The sequence below is a fragment of the Centruroides vittatus genome, unplaced genomic scaffold, assembly GCF_030686945.1.
Source record: "Centruroides vittatus isolate TY-2023 unplaced genomic scaffold, ASM3068694v2 contig_357, whole genome shotgun sequence".
NCBI lineage: Eukaryota > Metazoa > Arthropoda > Arachnida > Scorpiones > Buthidae > Centruroides > Centruroides vittatus.
Window position 1 is genome coordinate 4101597 of NW_027122180.1, and position 25686 is coordinate 4127282.

The 25686-nt window shown below is 24.7% G+C and overlaps 1 protein-coding gene across 3 annotated transcripts in view; it reads right to left on the reverse strand.

Annotated features, from left to right (window-relative positions):
• Tomosyn (syntaxin-binding protein tomosyn) overlaps nt 1-25355 on the reverse strand; it is a 371800-nt gene extending 346445 nt beyond the window's left edge. For 2 of the 3 annotated variants that reach the window (XM_067269813.1, XM_067269812.1), the window contains exon 1: nt 25063-25355. In XM_067269813.1, the coding sequence (XP_067125914.1) occupies nt 25063-25203 (141 nt within the window). In that variant the 5' untranslated portion in view covers nt 25204-25355. The remainder of the gene's footprint in view (nt 1-25062) is intronic. The other variant, XM_067269815.1, reaches the window with a different exon arrangement.
• Nucleotides 25356-25686: the final 331 nt, after the last annotated feature.

Below are 25686 nucleotides of genomic sequence, written 5' to 3' on the forward strand. Positions count from 1 at the left end.
TTAAAAGTGTGTTTACTAGAAAAATTATCAACTAAAAATAACCAATGATATTTCTTTCATATATCAATATATATGTTGACACGCACTTCATCAAGATATAACTATAGATGAAATGAGCAGATAGAAAATGATAAGGAGTCAAAAATGTGGAGCAGAGAAAAATAATGCATCACTCTAGAACATCCTAAAATAATTAGTTTTTAATAAGTAGGTCACTTGTCACACCTGCTTTTAACTAATGATTCAGTGCTATTGTTTCAGATTTACGGTGTATACATATTTTATCGTATTATATGAACTTATGTTTATATACATTTATTTATCTTAAGAAGTGTTTCAGATTTTTTAAATATATATAATATTTTAAATACTCTCTTTAAAGAGAGAACTTACAGGCTACAGAGTAAACATTCAGTTTATATATAACATCGTTTCATTTATTAAATCATATAATATTAACTAATTCTCGAGTCTAGACTGTGCATTTCCATAAAATTAAAACTAAATATTTGATGTAAGCGTTATCTCGCTAAACAAAACCAATTTCATTTTCAGTACGAAACTTTTTGTCTTCGTTTCGGGTGTTAACATTTTATTAACATTTCAGATTCTTGTGTAAAACTATTTTTAAACATTTCATCTTAAATGTTTAATCGCACATGCCAACTAATCAAATTTACTTGTCACACCACAAAACTAATTATAAACACCAAAACATTATTTATACCATTCCATTAATAAAAGTGTCACTTTTACTTGCTAATGACGGTGAATGTTAGTGTATACTTTTTCATTCATTTATTTCAGAATAATTTAGCTGTACACTAGGTTAATTAAAGGTAATGTGTATATATAGATTATAGTGACAGATCTGAAATGGAAATAGACTTAGCGTGATTGTTGTTCGTATAAATCTACAAGAGAAATTGTCGTGTTCCATATAAACTACAGTTATAATCTGCACTGGAAAACAATTCGAATAATCCATTTTATTATTTTTTAATCAAGTTTCCTAAAAACATCTAAATCTTTTAAGTTAAAAATAGAAATCTATTTAGTGTGTACCTATATTTAAATAATATTTAATAGTTCAAACAATTAAAAAAAAATTAATTAAAGGAAAACATTTTTATTAACAATTGAAAAAACTTTTTAAAAATAATTGTATTATTTAAAATAATTTTATTGGAGTTTAAAATACTACATTAAATTACTTCAATGTAAAAATTTTATTTTCAGAATATTCTAGCTAAAAATATTTGATTAATAATAATCAAATATATAACTTTTTTCCATATTTTTAGTTTCTAATAAACGATAAATAAAACATAATTGAGTTTTCATTGTTCTATAATTTAATTCACTGATTTATTGTTTCATAATTAAATTAATAATTCAAATAAATATAACAAAGCAAAATCTATTAAATGATTTATTAAATAAAATATACTATAAAAATGTTGAATTACATTTACTAAATGACTGTTGAATAGGTTATATCGAAATAAAATTTACAAGTATTTAATTGCGTTAAAGTTTAAAATTAAATATTTTAATTTCGATAAACTTTAAAATCAAAATCAACATATTACATAAAAGTAGCGTATAGGCGTATACAAACCAAAAAATATATAAGCTATATTTATTTAATTTCAGAATATGTAAAAAGGAAATAGAAAAGAAATAAGATATATGACAGGATTTTCCTTTAAACAGCTTGATCTGAAGGTCGCAATCTATTTTTCGTTTCTAATGCATTTTCATCGCAAATTCTAAAAATGGTCGAGATATATTGGAAAGATAATGGGTAGAGAATGGCTGGTATGTGCCAAACTAATCACCAGCAACGACACGTACAGTACATGTCCAGTAACGATTCAACGTTCTCGACCAAATTTATTCTTCTTGGACACAATCAAAAATATTACTGAATTGATTTGACTCTCATATCTGATTGGTCTAAAAAGAATTTAATGGAAAAGAAGAAACATCTTGTCTTTCTCCTTCTTTAAACCGCTTAACGCATCGAAACATCCGAGAAATCGAATTCCAAAGAAAAGTAGAATTCCGTTTCAAAATACGATCGAAGTGAGTTTGAGAAAATCGAAATCTGAATAACATATTACAAGTAGGCATACGACGTCATTATAACAAATTCTGGTAAACTCGAAAATTATTCCAATATAATCAAGAATCTGTTGGACTAGAAAATATTTTCAATGAGAAATAAGTGATATGAAAAAAGGCCAGATATTCCCATTTATTAAAAATTTTATCCTGCCTTTATCAATGTTTTTATTAAATTTGCATTATTTTATTTCAAACAGAACTGTGGAATTCATCTGGCATTTTTCATAGATATAACGAATTTTCTCTTCAATAAACAATTCATTTTAAGGAATAAACGGAAAAGGCTAGGCTAGGTATAACTGTGTACTGTACATAAGTCATATATATATGCCTATACGAGTACACACACACAATATAAACAAAATTAAATGTATTTCGTTTTTCTTTAAATCAAAAATGAAAGGAAAATTGCAAAATATTTAAATACTGTATTACTTATATCAATTTTTGATGAATGATATTTAAAAAAAAAAAAAAAATACGTTAATAATAATATATTATATTTTACATAAACAACTCATCCTAATCTCCTAAATCTTTTTTACGTATAAAGAAAAATACTTCCAGGCAATTTTATATTTTAATAATTTTAATGAGGATTTATTTTATATTTTATCAAACAAACTAAAGCCTTTACAAAAGGATAAGCACAATTCTCAGTTGGAAGTTGCGATGAGTGAAGTAAGGAAGTCCGATGGTCATATCCAGAAAGAGGGGGAGAGAAACGATTCGTTTCCGATGAAAGAACACATTGCTGTGTGCATGCACCCGGAGGCTATTACTGTCGTTTCGCGTTAACAACAAACACCATTTACTTTAGTACGGGACAAATGAAGCAAAAATTTTTCGAAACTTCTTACAGATTTGCAGTTTGGCATGTTTCTTTTCTCTGTCTTTAAATATTATGGGAAGATCAGCTATACCACAAAAATCAATAACATTTTATAAACATATTTTATTATTCACTCACAAAAAACTCTAATCAAAGTGAGTCTACAAAAAAAAAATATAATCATTATGCTATGAACAAATGAAAGTTTAAACTTTGTTTATAGTCTTAAATTATATATCGATATATATATATATATATATATATTGTTTGTTAAAATATATATAAAGTCTCGAAAAATATGAAAGTAATTTTTCAATTTAAAATCTATAAAGCTAAAAAAGTTCTCCCTTCATTTTTATGGAACTAGCTTTTAATATTTCATAAGAGAAACGATATGCTTTGTGATATGCTGTATATTTTAATTTATTAAACCTTCCAATCAACAAAATCCTGACCTACTGAATGTTAATTTTTTACTAAAATATTAAAAATTTGTTTTTAATACATATCAGCGATAATATGTTCTATTTTTGATTATCATGCAGTTTTTATCGTGCATTTTTAGTTTATTTTCAAACAACACGATATGAGAATAACATGAACTAAAATTAATTAATGCACACAATCATTCAAAAAATTTATCGAATTTCTAAGCTATTAAAAACTAAGATATTACACTTCATTTAGTTCAATGATCAAGGTTCAATAATCATTTGATCATCTTGCTATAAGAGTATATGCTCTTTTTTTCGTTTTTTTCCTTATCGTCAAAAGGATTTTTCAAGTTTTTGTAATAAACGAAAAATTTAAAAGGTCAGCAAGATATTAAAATTTAATTTAAGAAAAATTAAGTTATAGAAATAAAAATGATATTCGAAAGAAATTTCATTAAACATGAGGAGAAAAAAAGTTCATTCCAAGCGCCTTTCGTTCATTTTTTATAATTTGCAAAATTACGATATGAATAAGACGAAAAGAGGGGGGAAACTATAAACTTTCCTTAGATATATTTTTCTTCGATCTAGAGCCATTAAATTAAATTGGCTATTGATACTCGTATATTAAATCCTATTCCTAAAATGTAAATTTACGGTAAAAAGTAAATTATGAAAAAATTTTTCCTTTCAATGACATAGAAAATAGTCGAACATTTACATTTTATAAATTGTCCATATTGCTTGTTTACGTTTGATCTGGTTTATTTTCAGAAAAATTTAGCTCCATACCATATAAGTTATAGCATTATAGTGATAAATTTGCTTTTTATTCAAATTAGTTCTCGTGATATTTTGAAAACTAAACGAGTTTACAAGCCTTTATAGCAGCTTTCTTATGCTTTATATCAGTGAAAACATTTTTCATAAAGGATAAAACTCATAAAAATTTTCAGCAAATTAATATCATTTACATAAATTACGAAAAATTGCTTGGCACAAATATACGACTTCAAAATTTAACACCATTTTTTATTAAGTTAATTTCTTTTCCTAATAGAATATAATTAATTACTTTTACCTAAATTACAGAAAATCGATTTTTGCCACCGAAGAAATATTCCCCTAACTATAATTACTATGCATAAACTCTTCTCGAGCTATACATGTTTTTTATCATCATTAATTGCATTTAAAAATTAATGAATCAGTCAGCCTAATATTACAACTAATAGGAAAAATATACAAGCACAAAGAGGCCTGCAGATTTTTTACTTAATAAGTAAAGTCATATCCAAATTATAATTACAAAAGATATAGAATTATTTCCTGGTTGTTATGATTTTAATTTAATAAAAATTATTATAAAAATTGTGGTTGAAAAAACTTAGTCATTTATAATGCATTATTTCAGAATCTAATTTTAAAATATATAACAAATGAATTATTATTTTACTTAAATCTGAGACATGTGACGACCTACATTTAGAAACATTATCGTACGGAAATATCTAATTTATAACCAATCTTGGTTATTTCCGAGCATATGCCAACGTTTTTATAGACTATTTTATACGCATGTGTGATGTTCCCTTTTCCTTCCAACAACATTTATTTGTCTGATCAATAAATATAGGCAAGCAAAATCTTGTCTTAATCGCTTCTACTGTGTTCATCGCCGCTCGAGTAATTAACGATTAACGAACACATAATTATATTTCTCCACAATAACAACATTTGAAAACTTTTCACTTATGAAATCTAAATTACGTCACATACCAGACATCGCTTTCAAATCGTAAGAGAATTTTCCTTAATTACAAAAGAAACTTGCTTCAATTAATTCTTATTTTTAACAAATTAAAACAAAATAACCGTCACATTATTTGATATTCCATATTTTGATTAAACTAAAAAAAACTTTTTTCTGTAGAAGATTAAATTCGGAAAGTCATTTTATTAAAATTGTTATATAAATCTTTATTAAAAAAAAAAAAAAGATACGATTTAAGTTTATTGCCAAATTAAGCTTAACTACTGCCTCTCAGGAATTAAGCTTCTGATCTAATTGAATCGTTTCATCATTTTTCTGAAATGCAAGTCGGCGAATTTCTCATGGCGAACAGCAAATTGGGCTCCGATGACAGGAAAACATATGGGTTATTACAATTGAAAACGATAACCTTCAATCAATTTTATACTGATTTTGATAATAAATATTCCTGTGTTTCCTTCAGTCAAAAACGGCATTCATGCTTCAAAACATTTCAAATTTACAAAAAAAAAAAAAAAAAAAAAAAAAAAAAAAAAAAAAAATTTAATAATGATTGCAAATAACGAATTTTTGAATCTCCTAGAATATATTAGAATGATTGAAACAGTTCTTTTCGGCAGTAATATTATTATTAAACGATAAACAAACATTCCTATCTTGCTTGTTCAAATTTAGCATTACGCCAACTAATCACGAAAAATGATCATATGGACTAAAAATAAATTTTCCCTTTATTACTATTATTATACCCTAGAGACAAACTCAATATTTTATTTGAATGCAAAAGCGAAGCATTTGTGAATACAAACATAAAAAAACAACAATAAGAGACGTAATACAGAATATAAAATAGATCTTGGAACATTTTTTAAAAACGCCATTTGTTATTTTATTCTGAATGCTACATATATAAAGTAGGCCTATATATACATATGCATTCGTTACAAAGCAGACAAATATTCTTCGTTTCTATAATACTCACATCTTTTCAGTTTCAATCAATTTACGAAAACATTTGCTGAAAAGAGTAATAGGTTATAATAATTATGCAGTTTCATCATTCTGTATCAATCTGATAAGTTACTTAGAGAAACTATCGCTCTTCTAAGTACATTACTAAATAAAACTATTATTTATAAATATTTTTATTTTGAACAAACTATGAACTTGCTTATTCATAGATAAAACGAACGTATTGCATGACAAATTTTTACGCAATTATTTTCTAGTCGTTATTTTTTCTTGCATTTAAGTGTATTGTCTATTGTAATATATTGCATAGAGCATTATGACGATGCTTATCGCTTAATAAATAATGATATCAAATGTAGTATCTTCCAAACTGAAGTAGAACGTAAGTACGATAGTTAACCTAGCGGAAGATACCTGATGCAGACGTCATTGCCACACAAACACTTCATCCTTATTGATCGCGGCATCCATGACGTTATCAATGACGTCAACGAATGCGCCACCTTCGATCAAATTTTAAACCAGAAAACTTAACCATGGAGTTTATTGCGTGATATTACTTAATAAACAATAAAGACTGCATGTTTTGACGTAGAATTAATAAACAGAAGCGAGAGGGTGACGATATGTCTTTTTATTTTCTCCTTTGATTGTATGAGCACGCTAGTTTCATATTATCGATAATAGGAAACGATGTTTGAAAGGAGTAAATTTAACTTCTGAACAGTACACGCGAAACAAAACTAGACAAAAGAATTTTTAGAATGTTTTTTATTATAAATTAATGTCGACAAAATGCCACGAAAGAGAACAAAGGCAAAATGTCTGGAAGTCGAAAATATTGGCCGTTTTCTTCTAATAATTTTAAACTAGATATTAGAATGCAACGATTTTACATTACTTTTTTGATATTCCTCAACTGTATTTCGTAAATTTTCAAAAGTTTTAAAAGAACTCTTAACGTCCCTCTACTGAATGACCATAGGCTAATAATTTAACAGTAATTTAATTAAAATAAAATTTACTGTCGAAAATAGTCCAAGTATTGAAGATCGATAGAATATCAAGAAATACTTTAATAGAAACCACAAACCTAACATGGATAACACAACTCTACAATGTCTGCAGGGAATCATTAAATTTGCAATATTCCAATATTAGTTTACTGTTAGAAGAAACTAAAAGTTTACAGAAAAATCAGATATTTTGAAATTTAATTATTTACGTATAATTTAACAAATAATGATGAAATTTCATTTTATATTATTATATCCAGAAAAATACAAAAAAATCCAATTGCTTTTAGACTATTTTGATTTTTATATTAAATAATAATTATAATTTTTGAAATTTCAATTATATCTCATTTTTCATAGTTCTGTAAAAATACATTTTTTTCCTATTGTGATTTTATTGTACTATACTAAATTAAGAAACCCAACAGAAAAATAAAAAGCTGCTTCTTGCGACCTGTGGCAAGGTTCCAACAGTATTGATTAGTAAAAACGAAATCTCCCCTCAGATTTAACAAATTAAACCGATATCTATCCGCTTTCACGTTAATAATATCGAAATCGTTAAGACAAATTAATAATCTGCGGCATCACTATGATATATCAATAGATAAAATAGATAGAATAACGAAGACTTGACCTATATTTACTTTGCTTGCAAAAATCGATCAACTATTGTGCTTCTATAAAAGTGAGTCAATATGATTGGCCTAGAGTTATTTGAATGAAAATAACCTGTTTAAACTGAATAAGACCATTTTGGGTCAGCTTAATTCTCATTTCAATCAACAAGAATTTCATTTAAGATACCAATATATGAAATTGGAATGATAACAACATTTATCGTGGTTCTATTAAACTAATTGTGAAAAACAATAATTAAAGGTTTAGATACATGTAGCACAGATTACATTATTATAGTATATATGGACGTGCGTAAATTATATGCAAGAATATGCATCTATTCGATGTATTTTATTCAACTTCAAATGCTTAATAACACCATTCAAAATATTTTTATTAAATGAAAAGAACTTTTAATTAAAAATGTTTTAATATGTAATAACTTCATTCTAGATGAGGGCAAAAAAAAAACTTAAAAAAAAGTAACTTATTGCACATGAAACTCATATGCAATGAGTTTAATTATATTTTCTAATAAATCATTATAACATAAATAACTGTTTAGCAATTTTAGGATAATTTTATAACGAATATTAATTAAACAGATGTTATAATTATGAAATATAGGCCTAAAAAATATTTTACGATGCGAAAATTCAAAATTATATATATATATATATATATATATATATATATATATAATTTTGAATTGTAGACTGTCGAAAATAGTCAAGCATTGAAGATCAATAGAATATCAAGAAATACTTTAATAGAAACCACAAACCTAACATGGATAGCACAACTCTACAATGTACAATCCAATTGCTTTTAGACTATTTTGATTTTAAATACGTAATTTTGAATTGTAGACTGAAAGTAGTAATCTTTATTTATTAGTATTTGTTGTTATTTATACACAACACATTTTAAGTGCGCTTCGTATTTATTTGCATGATAAAACACACACACACACACACAAACACATATCTGCATTTTTAAATACACATATACACACACACGATGTAGATCAAATTATATATATATATAATTTGATCTACATCGCTGAATTTGAATCTACATCACAAAAGTATTATATATATATATATATATATATATGTGTATATGTGTGTCCAGGGTGTGTGTGTGTGTGTATATGTGTGTGTGTATATGTGTGTGTGTATATGTGTGTTTGTATATGTGTGTGTGTGTTTTATCATACAAATAAATACGAAGCGCACTTAAAATGTGTTGTGTATAAATAACAACAAATACTAATAAATAAAGATTACTACTTTCAGTCTACAGTATCTTTTCTCATAAATTAGAATAGGTTTACTTACAAATTTTTCGATGATTTGTTTCATTTGCAAGAAAACTGTTTTTAGAAACGCGTAATCTAATAGATCTTTCTTCAGTCTTACGCACACCTTAAATATCTAAAATATAAAAATTTCAATACAATGATAATTCATGTTGTATAGTGTGGTATGAAATATTGAGCTAAAGTCTGATTTATTGCTATAATATAGCAGTAAATACGTAATGAGTTTTAAAATTTTGGTTCTTCGAATATACTTTGTTAAATGTTAAATATAATATTGTTAAAATTAGAAAAGTCTACGGATAAGTTTTTCCTCAATCTTATCACATTAAATTATCTGAAACAATTTTATATATAGAAGATATTTTTCTGAGAATACAAAATATAATACAATTATATTTAAATTTTAAAATAATAAAGAAAAAAGGTGAAAGGTAAAACAAGAAGTTCGAATATAATATTAGAATAATAAATGGACTACATTGTAGAAATAAAGATATCGCTAAAAGTAGAATTATATCAAAATCAGTCCAATATACCTGGCTTAAGCATCTTTATTAGATCAAGTGTCGACTGAATCGTTTTAACATAAGAACGTACTTTGTAATACGTGATGAGAAAAACAATCAATCTAACAGATTTTCAAACCGTGCAGCATTTCTCGGAAGTATTAATTCCAGAACATAAAATACCCATTTTAATTCCGGTTAATTTATAAAACAGGAAAAACTCCTTGTTTTAGCATCATGGCTTTTCCGCCACAAACACTAAAGGTCATAGATCCCTCTTCCTTTCAATGTAGATTCATTACTATATAGCAAAATGTTATTTTTATAGTTAATTCATAAAAACGTAACTTATAACAGCATCCTATTAAAAATTCGTTCGAAAACAAATTTCTTCTATTAAATTTAGTAAATATGACATATTTCGAGAACGAACAATCGGAAAAAAAAGTCACTTCTAGCGAGAGTTATGAGTTGTTGATGTAAGGATATGGAGTTATGTTGTGTGAAAAAATGGTACGAGAACAGCTGGTGCTCTTACATAGTTTGTTCGGCACATTTACTATTGACTCCTCCATGATAGTAAAACTGAGGAACACAAAGTAGAAATATTGATAGATGAATGACTTAGACTACGTTAGTCTAAAACTGGTATCATGGAAGGGCAACCAAAATGATAAAACTCCCGACGGGTTCATACGATGGGGTGGAGAGTGGGCGTTCAAGGTCGTGGTTTTCAGTCGATAAACGGTAACGGCAGAATCGGACCTTTATTTTTGATTATATCTGCAGTTACGACGACTTCTGGATTACAACAATACTACCTATCTAGTGTATTGGGTTACTTTTATATGACAACCCAAGTAATAAAAGTTTTTATATATAAATTTTTAATATCAGTTTGATTAAAAACATTTATAAATTATCAAGGTTCTGAAAGCAACTGTAAGTTATACTTTCCACGGCAGATATCAAGAAATCAAACTGAATATTTCAACACTCAATATTTATTTCACATACTGGTAGGCTATAATAATAAAACTAACTGAAATCTAATTTTAAATATTTCGATTATTATTTATATAAACTTATTAAAACAACGTAAAATGGAATAATATGTTGTACGCGATACTATAAAATACCTATTCCTTCATTTAATGGAATAATACTATATTAAACTTGATTTAAAATTAATTTTCATTAATTCTTTCTAAACTTTTACTGTGATACAGTTCATTCTATAAGAAAGAATTGTTCGATTAGTTTGAGAAAATATGAAAAAGGGATAATTTATTATTATTTTTTTAAAATTCTTTAATCTTTAAAAAGCCGATATAAAATTACAAAATACTTAAATAAAAATTCTGAGATTATAATAAAAAACAAGTTTTGATAGCACAATATTTTTCATACTAGAGTTACTTCTATACATATATTATACTCTATTACTCTAAGCAACATGCTTAGAGTAATAATTTTGAACAGAAATTTCTATAAGCATAACGGTGCATTCTATATTTAAAGTGTAAATTCTAACATTATAATATTAATATATATTATAGCTTTATATTATAAATTATAACATTACATTATAAAATGCAATTTTATAGTCTTGTTTCGTGGTTCCAATTAAAACTGTTCGCTTTATTAAAAGCTTATTAAAATATCTAAATATTTAATATATACACTCTTATTTTGTAAAGAAAATTGCATTAAGATTCTTACTGTGTTTGTGTATTAAGCATTACACGATATATTAATAACAACAGCATAGAATAGCGTTATATCTAATATTACTTTCCAAATAATGGTGTCTTTTATATAGTTTTATCATTCATATCGTAATATAGAAATTTTTTCTTAATTTTCTCATAAAATATAAATTTTCCATTAAATTTAATTTAATCTATTATTTATATTGAATTCAATTCAATTGAATTATTTTTAACTTAATAACATTTTTTTCGTAATTTGCAGTGCGTTTTAAAAGAAATCTACAGAAGTTGTTTTGACTGCAGTATTTTAAGTATGTCAATTGATAAAATATGACAAAGGTTGTTGACCTCCAGAAAGTATTATCAATATTTTTCAAATGAAAAGAAAATGGTGGAATAAAATGCTACATAACGGACTAGAATATAATAATAGAGATAACACGAATTAAAACAAACTTTTAAGAAATATAATATAAAATTTAAAAACTTTATTATTAATGAAATTACTAAAGCTGAAAGATATTTTTAAAATTATTGGCTGTATATAAAATTGACAAAAAATCATTTTAAAAAACTTATATTTTATAATTTGTAACTTTTATAGAAATATCACTATTTTTAATTGTAGCGTTGCATTTCAAAACAATTTTTATTCAGTAATATTGGAGATAATAATGAATGACTGCCACAATAATACTAATATTAAGATAGGTTGATAGCATTTTTACTTACCAGGATTTATCATATAAGCATATTAAAGTCTATTACGTTTAATTTTATTATTGCAAAAAATAGTATAAGATAAAATATAAACTTATTATGGCTTTTATAATATCAATTATTTACAGTATTACGATAATTAAGACAAATTTAATACATAAATATTAAATTTAGGAAAACTTTAATTTTTAACGAAGAACAGAAAAGCAAAATAAAGCACAAGATTTTACTGTATGTAGTATAGAATCAAATTAAATTTAACAAAATTTATTAGCACTCATTTTATTAGATAGGAAATTATTAATGTTTATTGCATTGCTTCAAAATTAGTACTATAATACTTACTATTTTATAGATATTTAAAAAATTTCACAAAGATGAAAAATTGATTTTCAGTTATTATCTAATAGCAACAAGACTAGATATTAATTTCCTACTTAACTTCAATTATGAAGCCAGAACCCATAAAACTAACTTTTTAAAGTTTTGCGTTGAACCTTCAGGCTGATTTAAACAAGTCGGTTATATTGAATTCATATATATCCACATCTTATAGTTAAAATTTAAAAAAAAAAACAAACAAGAAATATAGTCTTTCGTATAATATCTATACTTCAATCAGTAAAAGTTAGAATTATCTTTAAATCATAAATATCAAAATCGATGTAAAATAATATTAGTTACTACAAATCATAATTTCTAACTGAAAATTTTTTGTACTCATAATAGTTATGATTATATGAAATATATTATTTGAAAATACTTCTGAAATTGTATCAGACTCAATTCTTACGTATAAAGCTCGAAAAAATACATCGTATAGCAAACGATAATTTTTAGTAGATATACTATAGCGTTGTTTGACGCTAGCACACTACCGAACTGGGTAACAAGTAAAAAAATTTGCGTGGACTAATTTTGATACACTAAAGTTATATAAAAACTGAATATCAAAGTATAATTTATGTTTTATTCAATCTTCTATAGATATTTTTAATGACTTGTATATTTAATACTGTATGTATTTATATCACACAATTTTCGATAAAAAAATAAATTTCTAAGTTTTTTAATGAAAATTTAGTTATATTTCCTTCTTTTAAGTTACATTTCAATTTGATTTCTTTCCCTAGAAAAAATGTTGATGCACAACAAAATAAACGGAATTCGGACAACCCATTCATACAGCCTTTTATAATAAGTCAATTTGTAACTGAACAATAAAAAGCAAGACATTTTATTAATGTTTACCTAAAAAGCAGAAGTTATATTTTTATTCAAAATTTCTGTTGAGTTAATCATCATTATAATTAGAAAACTTCATTTTTGACATCATAAACATCATAATTTACACTGTCATTTAGTAAACATTAAATACATTGGGAACTGTCCAAAATCCGGTTATAATTGTTTTCAGAAAACATAAGATGAAATTTGGCTTCATTTTTTCCTAACAGTTACAAATTTATGTTCACTTTAAATGAATTGGTTTCTTAATTTATGATTTAGAAAAACAAAAATATAGTTATTACTTCGTTATTAAGCACTTATAGTAAATAAAATAAATAAATAAATAAAAAGTAAAAAAAAAAATAAAAAAGAAAACTTGACAGTCACCAAGACGCGAAGATAGTGGTATGAAATTTCACTCCGAAGATTACACAAACCAAAATGGCTCTCCTTTATTAACATCTTTTCTAAATCTCTCTTATAAACATTTATCTTCTTACTCAAACAAATCGCCATCTGTTGTTATCACAGAGAATAATATAAGTCCAACTTTGACGATCAAAGTGAGATTTCATTTGCTCTACATGTATGTATATATAATTATATATATTACATTATTATTGTAAAAAATTAATATATACTACATACACTATTATAAATACCCAAAAATTTAACCAAGACAAGTATATATGCAATAGCTATAACTTAATTTGTATAATTCCGTCTTACGCTTGAAATAACGATATAAATAACTCGTTCTGGTAAGATTTTATCAAAAAATTATAAATTATTCGAAAAACGTCATTATTTGTTTACTTATATCCAGCTCCAGTACAGCTTTAATGCAGTATTAAATTGATCCCTAAAATGAAAATAATTTATAATATCAAAACGAAATATTTTAGTATTTTCACTGGCAATATTAAATTTTAAAAATGTGTCGCTATCTTATTCTCATACATTAATAATTAAACTAAATTTTGAAGTTTCTTCCAAAGAAAAAAATATTTTTTATAGGATAATTGAATTTTTTTCTATGAATCAGAATTGAAACACTGACAAATCAAAAGCTATTTGAGAGAACACGGAATTCTTTCCATAACATTCAGTAATAATTGAGCGATTATAGTATAAGTATAGTTAACAAACATTTTAAAAACTACTCTATAAAACTTGTTGAAAATATTTGAAAATTTGATATATAAAATAAACACATTATTACAACGTTAATCTTAAGAAGATAATTTAAACCTTTCAAAAATTACTATTAAATAATAAGAATTTTGTTTGCTTTATATCATCGCAATAAATCTTTTTCATTGTAAAACTTAAATTAATCTACTCACGTTATTTACTTTACGTTTTACTTTTTTTATTGATATTTATTCATAACAATTTCATTCAATTATATTAATTTGTTTGCATTTTTTAGTCCATTAACTCATTTATACCGTTTAGGATTTATTTAGAAAATAGATAATGCTTCCAATTATAAAATTTTAATTAAAACCAAAAAGCAAATTTATCTTAATCAGATTTCTGTAAAGTTGTGTTTGGAAAAAGGATTAAATAGATATTAAATAATAAAAATAAAATGTTTAAGAAATTAGAATATATGAAAAAATGAATAATTAAATTTATAAATATTTCATTAAATGCAAAACAATAAATTTAAAGAAAATATTTTAACTACTGTTAAACTGCAAAGTACAAGAAACGATCAGTACAATCATGGCATAGTTCTGGAAATTTTAGGTTAATAAAGAAAAAAAAATGACTTTTTTGACAAACTTGGGTCTTAATTTTGTTAATAGTAAATTTACTTATATAAGAAAATAAAAAACTGTACATCTAACAATTTAAACTTGATTTATTTTGGGGTAAATTCATTAGTTAAATCAGGTTATAGTATATAAAACAAATGACAAATTCGGCTGATCCTAACTCATGAAAACATTTTATGATAAAATTAGTCTATCAATATACGATATATAATAATCTCTTACGACCAGACATTTATAGTATATTAGAATCCATAATTGATACCCAAGAACAATTTGCACATTATAATATAATTTAAAACATTTTCTTATACAATTATTTATATAAATTCAAAGAATCTATATAAATAATTGACATCAACAATTTCTATACTATTTTAAATATATAATTTAACAAATACAATTTTAGAAAAGTAAAATTAAACTGAAACTTACTTTGTTTACCGATTATTATTTCTACGTAACTTTGATATACTAAATTAAAATGAAATGAAACAACATACGGTTGATTTTCTATTTTGTTGAAAATTGTATTTTTAAAATTTCGGTAGTAAAACAGATATACAGATAAAAATTATAGTATCCTTACAATCTTTATTTGTATAATTAAATGATTTGACTAATGTTTTAAAAATTTTTTAGGATATTAATAACTAAATTCATTTGCTATAAAAGGACTAAAATTATAAAAATGTATTCGAAAGCATACTTTAGTGCTTGTCGTGAATCCTTTGTCTGACAATTTTCATTTCGTTTATTTATTTTTATGGTTTTTCTATTTAAAGAAAGTTTGAAAAATATTTTTTCTCACGATATCTATGTCTGTTTTACCTTTATCATTCTGTTAAATGAATTGAACTTCTACCAATATTGACTAATAAAAAAAAAATGAAGTGCTAATAAGTACAGATAATTCAAAACGATCCTATTATACTAGTCCGAGAAGTAATTCTTTTACTTTTTCCTAAATTACTATGCCAATTACCCGTAGAAATTAGTGGTTTCTTAACTAGTAGATATTCCACTCCTGGTCTCAATTCTGTTGCAGCCTTTATCAGTCACATTTATCATTATTCTTAGCACAAGTTTGCGTCATTTCAATTCAGGTAATTATTATAGTCTCTTCACAAAAAAAAATATATTTGTTCAGTTGCTCCGAAACTTCACTTATTTTAGCAGTTCGCTTTGAACTTTTTTTTTTTTTTTTTTAACTTTTAGAAATTTCATATATCCTTCATTGTTATCTATGTAATAGAATTTAGAAAATTTCATCTTTACAACGTTCTCATATATATATATTATATATATATATATATATATACAATAATATATAATATAATATAATGTATTTAGTAAACTTTTGTTTTTTATATTTCACTGTCATTAGATTAAAAAAAAGAACATGGTAACATTAAAATTTCTGGAATATGCTTTAGGGAAAGCATTTGCTCATTCTAAAAACATCTTCCGAATTATATTTTGAATTTACGACGAAACAAACGAATAAACTTATGAACCAAATCTTTTTGCCATAATTTGTTACTAGTGTAGATAAATCCCCAATGGATTGTAATATTTTTTCCTGAATTAATATAATTTTAAATTTTCATTACACTATCGTTCCATTCCCTATCGCCGTCTATCTACTTTATTTTCGACGTCCTGAATGATTCTAAGAAAACATTCTTAGTGTTTCAAACTTACTTACATTTCAACTAATTCACCTATTATACAGTTGACATATAATGCATCAATAATGATCGTGATGAAAGAAAAATATTTCAAGCAGATGGTATATTTAAGCTGTAGATAAAAATTTACTTTATATTTTGAGTAAAAATATTGAAGTTCAGAATATAATATATAGGCTATATATATATATATATATATATATAGCCTATATATGCTTGTAAAACAAATATAGGAAATATACATCCTATATAAATATAGGATATATATATATAATATATATATATATATATCCTAAATTTAAACTAAGATATATATTTGTTTTACAAGCAGATTTTAGATTCACTTTTACATATATTGAAATATTTGATGTAAGAACTTGTTTTGCAATAGAAATACGTTTCTTACGCCAAAGTTGGCATTTGCCTAATCTCAGATTAGATACGCAAGTATATTTAAAACTTCTATAAAAACACGTCAGTTTTAAGTATATTCGTTTTTAGGTTTTAGTCAAATCTCTCTACATATGCCTAAAAATCTAATAACTTCTATGAATCTATGTAACTATCGGATTTTAGCTAGTTCAGTGATTCTTAATAGAACTGTACCACGAATTTCTCATACAAATGGCACAAAAATTTCAAAAGTAATTTTAAAATGTTAATTATTTCCATACGTTTATTATTATTTGTATTTTTTAAAAAAGGGCAGATCTTCAATTTACTTTTCACGAGTATGTCTGATGAGACACTGGTTCATTGATACTCTCAAAAACTGTTTGCCATTAGAAGTAAAGGTTATCTATAATACATAAAAAATTTAATTTTATTTATATTAGGCAGAATTCGAAATTTATATTAATATAAATATATAAATTCGAATTCTGATAAATATAAATTTATCAGAATTCGAATTTATATTTATCCGATAAATATAAATTTCGAATTCTGCCTAATATAAATAAAATTAAATTCTTTATGTATTATAGATAACTTTATGTAAGTTTAAATATTATAAAACAACATCAAATTAGACTAAATCACTCTAAATATATCAATGAAACACATTCCCATATTAAAAGTTAATAATAATAATAAACAACTATTAAACTATTATTATTATAAATTGAGTTATAATAAACTTATAATTAAAGCAATCTTAATATGATAATCAGTCTATCCATTTCAAAAATATGAAATTCCTAATAATAAAACAGCAAATACAAAAAAGTTATCATTACAAAATAGATTACATTAAGTCCTACGGTAAAATGTTATATAATAGCTGTAAAATTAGTTGTATAAATTGTGATATATGATATGAAAATTTGAACGACTAAAATTTGCTAACATGTTATAAAAAAAATTAAATTTCATATTTTAGATGTTAAAAAAATTGTTTAGATTACTGCATTTGTTATATAATGGCAGATAGTTATTAAAAACAATAATCCCTGTAATTACATTAAAAAGAACTTTTCAAAAATATTCAAACCCGATGATTCTTTTACTATTGTTCACCTAGAAAATAATCTGGACTATACAATTTGAAATTAATTTTAAAATAATTATAAAATATTACCAGTTGACAATTAGGCCAGAAAATTTCATCTATTATGAATATTTTAATAATTATTATTATATTAAATATTATTATTACAGTAGAGCGTCGATAAGTGGAACGTCGGTAAGTGGAATGGCCGGAAAGTGGAACGATTTTCAGTCGGACTGTGTCGTGCTGAATCGAATGTTTTTGATACTAAATTTACTTCTAAAGTATAATTTTCATGTTTTTTATATTCTTTAATATATTTATTTTGTTTGTACAAAATGCAGAAATAATTTTTAACAATACGATAGCCTCGATGATTATTATAAAAATTTTCGTTAGGCTTAAAATCGACGAAAATTCAACACGAAGCGACACGCAACGGAGAAAAATTTGAACATCGGACAGGTTAATGTATTTTTTCGTACAAAGTCGGAAACTGGAACAAACCATTAACTGGAAGGACCCCAGTCCCCAATTGGTTCCACTTATCGACGCTCTACTGTAATTATATAACAGATGAACTTCAAATGAATGAATTGTGTGTTTAAAAACGTCAGTGGAACATTAACGACTGTATATAAATATATAATAATAATATAAATAAATGTGAAAGGTTTTAAATTAAGTATTTTCTATATTTAAGCCGGATTTTGGATTCCAAAAATGAATATCTAGATTCAATGAACAAAAAACTAATCATACAATGATTATATTTTTTATTTTTATTTTTTTATTGACATAAGAGAAAAACGAATTGAAAAATATTGGCTGATTTTGAATTCCTTGTAATATGTTATGATTTTAGAAATGCAAACATGAATAAGTTCTTGAAATCAAGATTAAATTCTTTTGTTTTAATATCGAATCAGTATGCTATTTTTATAATCTTTTCTAATCTTTCTTCATTTCTCTATAAGCTACGTTTTAGCGAAAACATAACAAACTTTCTTCCTTCAACAAAGCCAACTAGTATAACAAACTTTTCCATAAAGCAGCTTGAGATTTTTGCAAAGTTTAAGAGAACGTAGTTTTATATTTTAAAAACAGTTAATAAAAGAAAACCACTGAAACATAATAAATATATCATATTACAATTCTCGCCATATCGTTAAAACCAAACGAAAACCGTTAGAATTTCTTTGGTTCTTCAATTTTATCAAATAATATTTTGATATATTACGAGACTGTTGAATTATTGTAAGTAAATAAATTCAATATCGCCCAGGAAACATTACAGACCACATTTTTATCAATTTAAATTACAGATTTTTTTATTTCAATTCATGTTGCATTTATCATTTTATTCATCTCCAAAAATATCAAGATAAAACTGATTTTTTATTTCAAATAATTATAACCATATAAATAGTATTAATTTTTATAATAATGATAGTTAATTGAACTTTATTCAGTGTACTTTCGGCAATTTGTTCTTGATTTAAAAATAATTTTTTTCCTCTAATTAAATTACTTTAAAGCTTCATAATTCTATTTTAATTATATCTTTGTCTATGTCGGACTTAGTATATTGACAGGACTTATTATACTGGTGTTGTATCAGTTTTTGCAAATAGAGGAAGTCTATTTGCAAAAAGATTTTGTTTTTTCTGAATTTTTCACCTGTATAATAAGTCCTATTAATATACTAATTCCGCCGTAGACAAAGATATAATTAAAATTGAATACAGTAAGGACAAAGGGATAAGAATTAATATTCCATAACTCTAATTTATAACAATAATGATCGTATGTTTTCAATAACAATCTCCTGTGTATGAAAAAATAAAATGGAAATAAAATGAATAATTAACAACATAAATTTTTCATATTTCAAAGAATCGTCTGTAATGGCTTAGATTTTCGCTTCTAAATTTAAAAAATTATATTACGATAAAAAAATATTTAAAAAAGAAATACTGCGAATAATAATTATGATAGGCATATAATTAATTAAACTAAGAATCTTCAAAATATTTAGAATATTAAAAATAATTTAATTTAAAATTTCAAATTGTTTTATCAAATTTTGATAAAATCTTGGAACTAAAATATTTGTCGTCAATAAACGACATAAAGACTAAAAATTGCAGAGTACATATCTAAAGCAATCAAAATTATATGTTAATATTTATAATATAAACATATAATTTTGATTGCTTTAGATATCTTTGCTATAGAAATATTTATAATATTTCTATTAATAATAATAATAGAAAGAGGGATTATCAAAAATTATGTCAAAAAATCATTTGAATGAATAAATTTGATTTTTTTTACTTTCATAATTCTGATAAAAGCGAAAATACAAAAGAGAAAGATTGTCTTAATAATCTTTTTTTATCACGAAGATTATCGCTAAATGTGTCACTGTTAGAAATAAGTTCATTCAATAAGAAGTCATTCTTCTTATCTAGAAGGGGGAAAAACAGAATTACAAACCACAAAATGAGATAAAATTAATTAATACATGTTTTAAAAAATAAAAAAAAATATGCTAACAAAACAATATGCATTATTGTTATAACATACAAATCCATCTGAAAATTTTTTCGCTAGCGAGTGTGTAAACCAAAACAAACGTTTAATTTTAACTTTTAAACATAAAAACTAAAAATTTAAAATACGAGACTTTTTCATAAAGTTTTAAAAAATAATAAAATCTTCAAAAGCGCAAAATATAAGAAAAAATCACGCGATCAAAGCGCCTCTACTGGCCAACCAATGCTTTATCGATTAGTTCACGTGATAAAAAGCAGCTCGTCAAAAGGCGTTTTTCCTCCCACTCGCAGCCTAGTATGTTTGGTATCTTTCTTTTGTTGCTACCATTATATTTTGAAATAAGATGGGCTAATTCGTGATGAGAAGGAAAACCGTTATTCACATTCTAAGTAGCTCATATCATGTAAGAATGGCAGACGAATATTTCAATAGATATAAAAATAGAACGATTTATTTTTGTCATAAGCAACTATAAAAATAATATATAATATTTGTGATTATGTTTCAGTTTTACGTAATTATTTGCGATATATAAGCTCTAAATAAAATTTTAACGATGAAAAAGCAACAGTTCTTTTTGATCGAAGTTTTAAATCTGTGGAGTTTTTCATTCTTTTTTCTTTTCTCGGTGTTGGGAGATTAGAAAAGATGTTACGCGGTGTACGACATTTCTCTGCCCTATACCCATTTATCATAGCAGGTACACCGTTTGCGCCAGTAATGTCTTCCCTTCTGCTGTATAATCAGCCACTTTCCACTTCTGAACGTCAAGTACAACTGACACTTTGTATAACGATACCTCCGTAAATCTACTACTTCTAAAGTACTTTCTCAACTCGAGAAGTTCGTATTGATTTAATTTTGAAAAATCCCGCCATTCATAAATATTTATATCAGTTATAAAAAAAAAAGTGGAAAAAATAACTTTTGTAAAAGCGAAACTAAAAATTTATCGCTACTTAAAATTCTAATAAACCAGTTTTCAAGAGTTTGTATGAAAACATTCGTAAGTGTGATGGAATTTCGCAATAAAAATAAAAATTATGCTGAAAATCTTGTAAACAACTGCATACCAGACATAATCAATCTCTTTATACTCTATTCAATTTAAATTAAAACTCGTAGAAATTTTTTATAACCAAACAAAAATTGCGTTCTTTCTACCCTCAATGCAGTATTTACCATAGTACAGGTATAGTTAACGCGTTTCGGACTCGATAACATTTAATTTTTATTTGATTTACAGCTAAAACGCATTACGGGATAATGTATAATATTTCGTCTGTATAAAAATAATCAGTATAATCACTTATACTCAATTAAGAATTTATCAAAGGATGAAAAGCAGAACTCTATTTTCTATCCTATAGAATATATCGTAGGAAATAGGGCGCAAATGGTCACGGACCCCGAAATACGGGACACACCCAACTATCTACAATTACCAGGTCACGTGTCAGGAAAACTACGTCATAATTCTTACGTTTAGACTGTTTGGCGGTATGCGGAAATTAGCGGATCCACATCAAATATCATCACATCAACTGTGACAAACGTCGGTGGATGAATAAATAAAACTGGAAAGATAACATCTCTTTCGCTCAGAATTTTTTATACGGTTTTCGTATCCGTAATCGCTTCTGTTATTTGTAAATAAATATTCCATTAATAATACAGACAACCGAAAACAAAACATTTGTGAAAATCGAATTAAGGTACAGGTGTCTTTACGTATGTTATTTAAACGTCAATATATTAAAGAAAATAAATCATATTTAAAATTCACATTATATTCTTATCTTTAAGAATATTCTCTATCATTACAAATAATACAGAAAGGTGTGCAATCCTAAGAAACATTCAGTCACGCGAAACAATAAGCTATTCGCTTTATTCGAAACAGATTTCTACGAAAAATGAATGCTAAAAAAATAATAATGTATACGTTATTTCAATTCTCTTACGTCTGTTATGATATGGAAGGGCTTTTAATTTATTTCATTTTTTGAATCCGTTAATTGAAGATTAAACTAATTATACTTACACCTTTTGATAATATGAAAAGCATTTTGCGAAAATTATCATCCGGAAAACATAGTTTCCTTTTTCTCTATGTCTACATACTGCAACTTCTTTCTTCGTGCGTGATTCTACAACTACCTAACATACTAACTATTCAAGTATTCTTCTCATTTTATAAATTTTAAAAGGCAGATTGTTAAAATTAATCTAAAACATAAGTAATTTTATTTATTTTGATATACATTATTAAAATATTTCATAACAATAAATATATTTCAAAAGAAAAATGCTTGTTTATTCTCTATATTGTACTATATAGAAAGATTATTGATAATTGACTTTTTTATAATATAAATTTTGTCAATATGCTTATTGATATAATTATATATAATAGAAAATTCATTTTTTTAAACTTTTCTAACTTTTTAATTTATTATTTTTAGATTAATTTATTAATTTGAAATAGTGTGTGTACATGCATATAAATTTTTAACATAACTAAGTTATATATACTTTTGTTACATTAGTCAGATATAAACTTTATCAAACATCTCTAATATATAAATTTTTATTACTACTAAAACTTCATAAACATATTATTGTATTGACCATGCTATATATAAGGATTAACAGTACTGGCATAGAGCCCAAGAATATAATATAAACAACAATTTTTATTGCTACTTTCTTCTATGTATCTCAGTTTATTAACATACTTTAATAGTATTTCACAAAAACTGGTATATATTATTAAATTTAAATTCTATACTTTTTGTATTTATATATTTTAAAAATATCTTGTTTTAAAGGTGTATCTATTAAAACTCACATTCATTACCTACTACATAATTATTGATTAAATTATTTCAGGATAATATTTATAAATAAAAATACTTCTACAATAAGGTTGGAATCTTAATTCCAACCTGATACTTTTTAATTAATTTAAATTTTACAAATCACTTTTTAAACTAAATAACATTAACTTTGAAATTTAATAATTATTTTAAACAACTAAAGACTAAAATTAATTTTTAAAAAGTTTATTACATAATTAAATTAAATAAGTTATTTTTATACATTTTATGACTTCATAATCATTCTTAACATACATTGCATTCTCATAATTTAAAAATTATATACTTTACTGTTTAATTTTTCTTTTTTTACTAAATTCAATTAACTTTAATTATTCTTAAAATTTTTGATAAAACTTTACAACTTTAATAAAATTAAATAAATTTATCAATAAAATAAAGATTTAAAATAGTAATTATTCATACTACATAAAACTAAAATTTTACAATTTAATATGTTCTTTAACTTTAGCATACCATAGAGATAAAATTTAATAGTTAAATTCAATAAATATATTCATTCTTTATTTAAAATAAAATCAATAAAATAATGACAGCAACTGAATTAACCTAATAATAATTACTAATTATAAAATGCACTTTTATATAAATGACTTACCTCAATAATTTATTAGTTTTTAATTTTTTTAATTAATAATACTGTTCAGTATAAAAAATACTTTTAAAATTAAATACTTCTACATTTAATTATTCTAATATAAGTAATAAAAGTTAAATTATTTTCACATAAATATAATAAAAGTTAAAAACTTTTATATGATTCTTTCCATTCGTAACATTATAAGGGGAATATATATATATATAAAATAAACTTTTCTTTAAAAATATAACTATTTTATTAATTAAATATAAATAATAAAAGTATTTTCAAATTAATTTAAAAAATTACAGGCGAAGCAAATGATGAAAAGTACGAATGAGGGCATTTAAAGTACAGGGTCTGCACTAAATGATATTAAAGTACACATAAAAAGGCAATTAGTTTGCTTTCTCAAATAACAGTCTATTATGGATAGTTTTATAAGGATATTTTTTTTAAACAAGCAATTATTATTATAAAAAAATAAGGTTATAAGAGAATATTAGTCTTGGCGAATAGATCGAATTGATGAGAGCCCAAGCTGGTAATGTAAACAAAAAAACAAATCAATTATTTCTTTCGGTTTTTGGTTAGTAAATCATAGTTATTTCTGTGTGTTTACTCGTAGAAAACTCTCATTCCGTTAAAAGGTACGGTTACAGTTTCTTTATTTTTTTATTTTTTCGAGTGTCGGACCGCTTCACTTTTCTTATATTAAACTGGATAAGAACTTAAGAGAAAATATTTAATGAAAAACTAAAATTATAGAAATTTGGAATTTTTTTTCTCACCTTAGCAACTTGGAAGTGTTCCGGTTTAAGACTTTCTTCGATTTCGCATTCGGATTTCACCGGTTGCGTTACGGATAATCGCAGACCATCTAATACCCCTTTAAAAAAACCCCCCGTTCTTTTCATCTCGTTACGAGGCATAACCACACTATTAACATTTCAAATACATTAGCATCATCATCATCAACATCGACTTCGTCAAATCCAAATCAACCATCTTCACAACACCGACCATCGCGAAATGGATTGTGGGAGAAATCGATAGCTTTAGTGTGGCGCCACCTTCGACTGAGCAGACGATGACGTTGCCTCATACAGTATTTACTTCCACTTTTAGATACCAGATGTCGCTTCGAGATATATATAACAGATAAATGACTTGCACGCAGAGCAAATGTCGCATTGATAAAAATCGTTTAAATGTCCGTATTTTATATTTTAGTGACGGATTTAAAATTTTTTAAATGATTATCTCTGTTTATTTACTGGTTATTTTAAATAAATGTATTACATATAAAATTATCTGCAGCATTATCAATTATATGTATTTTTATTATATTTAAATGTTGAGATATAAACTGAAAATAAAGAAGAAAAATCAAAATCACTAAATTTTATTAATTT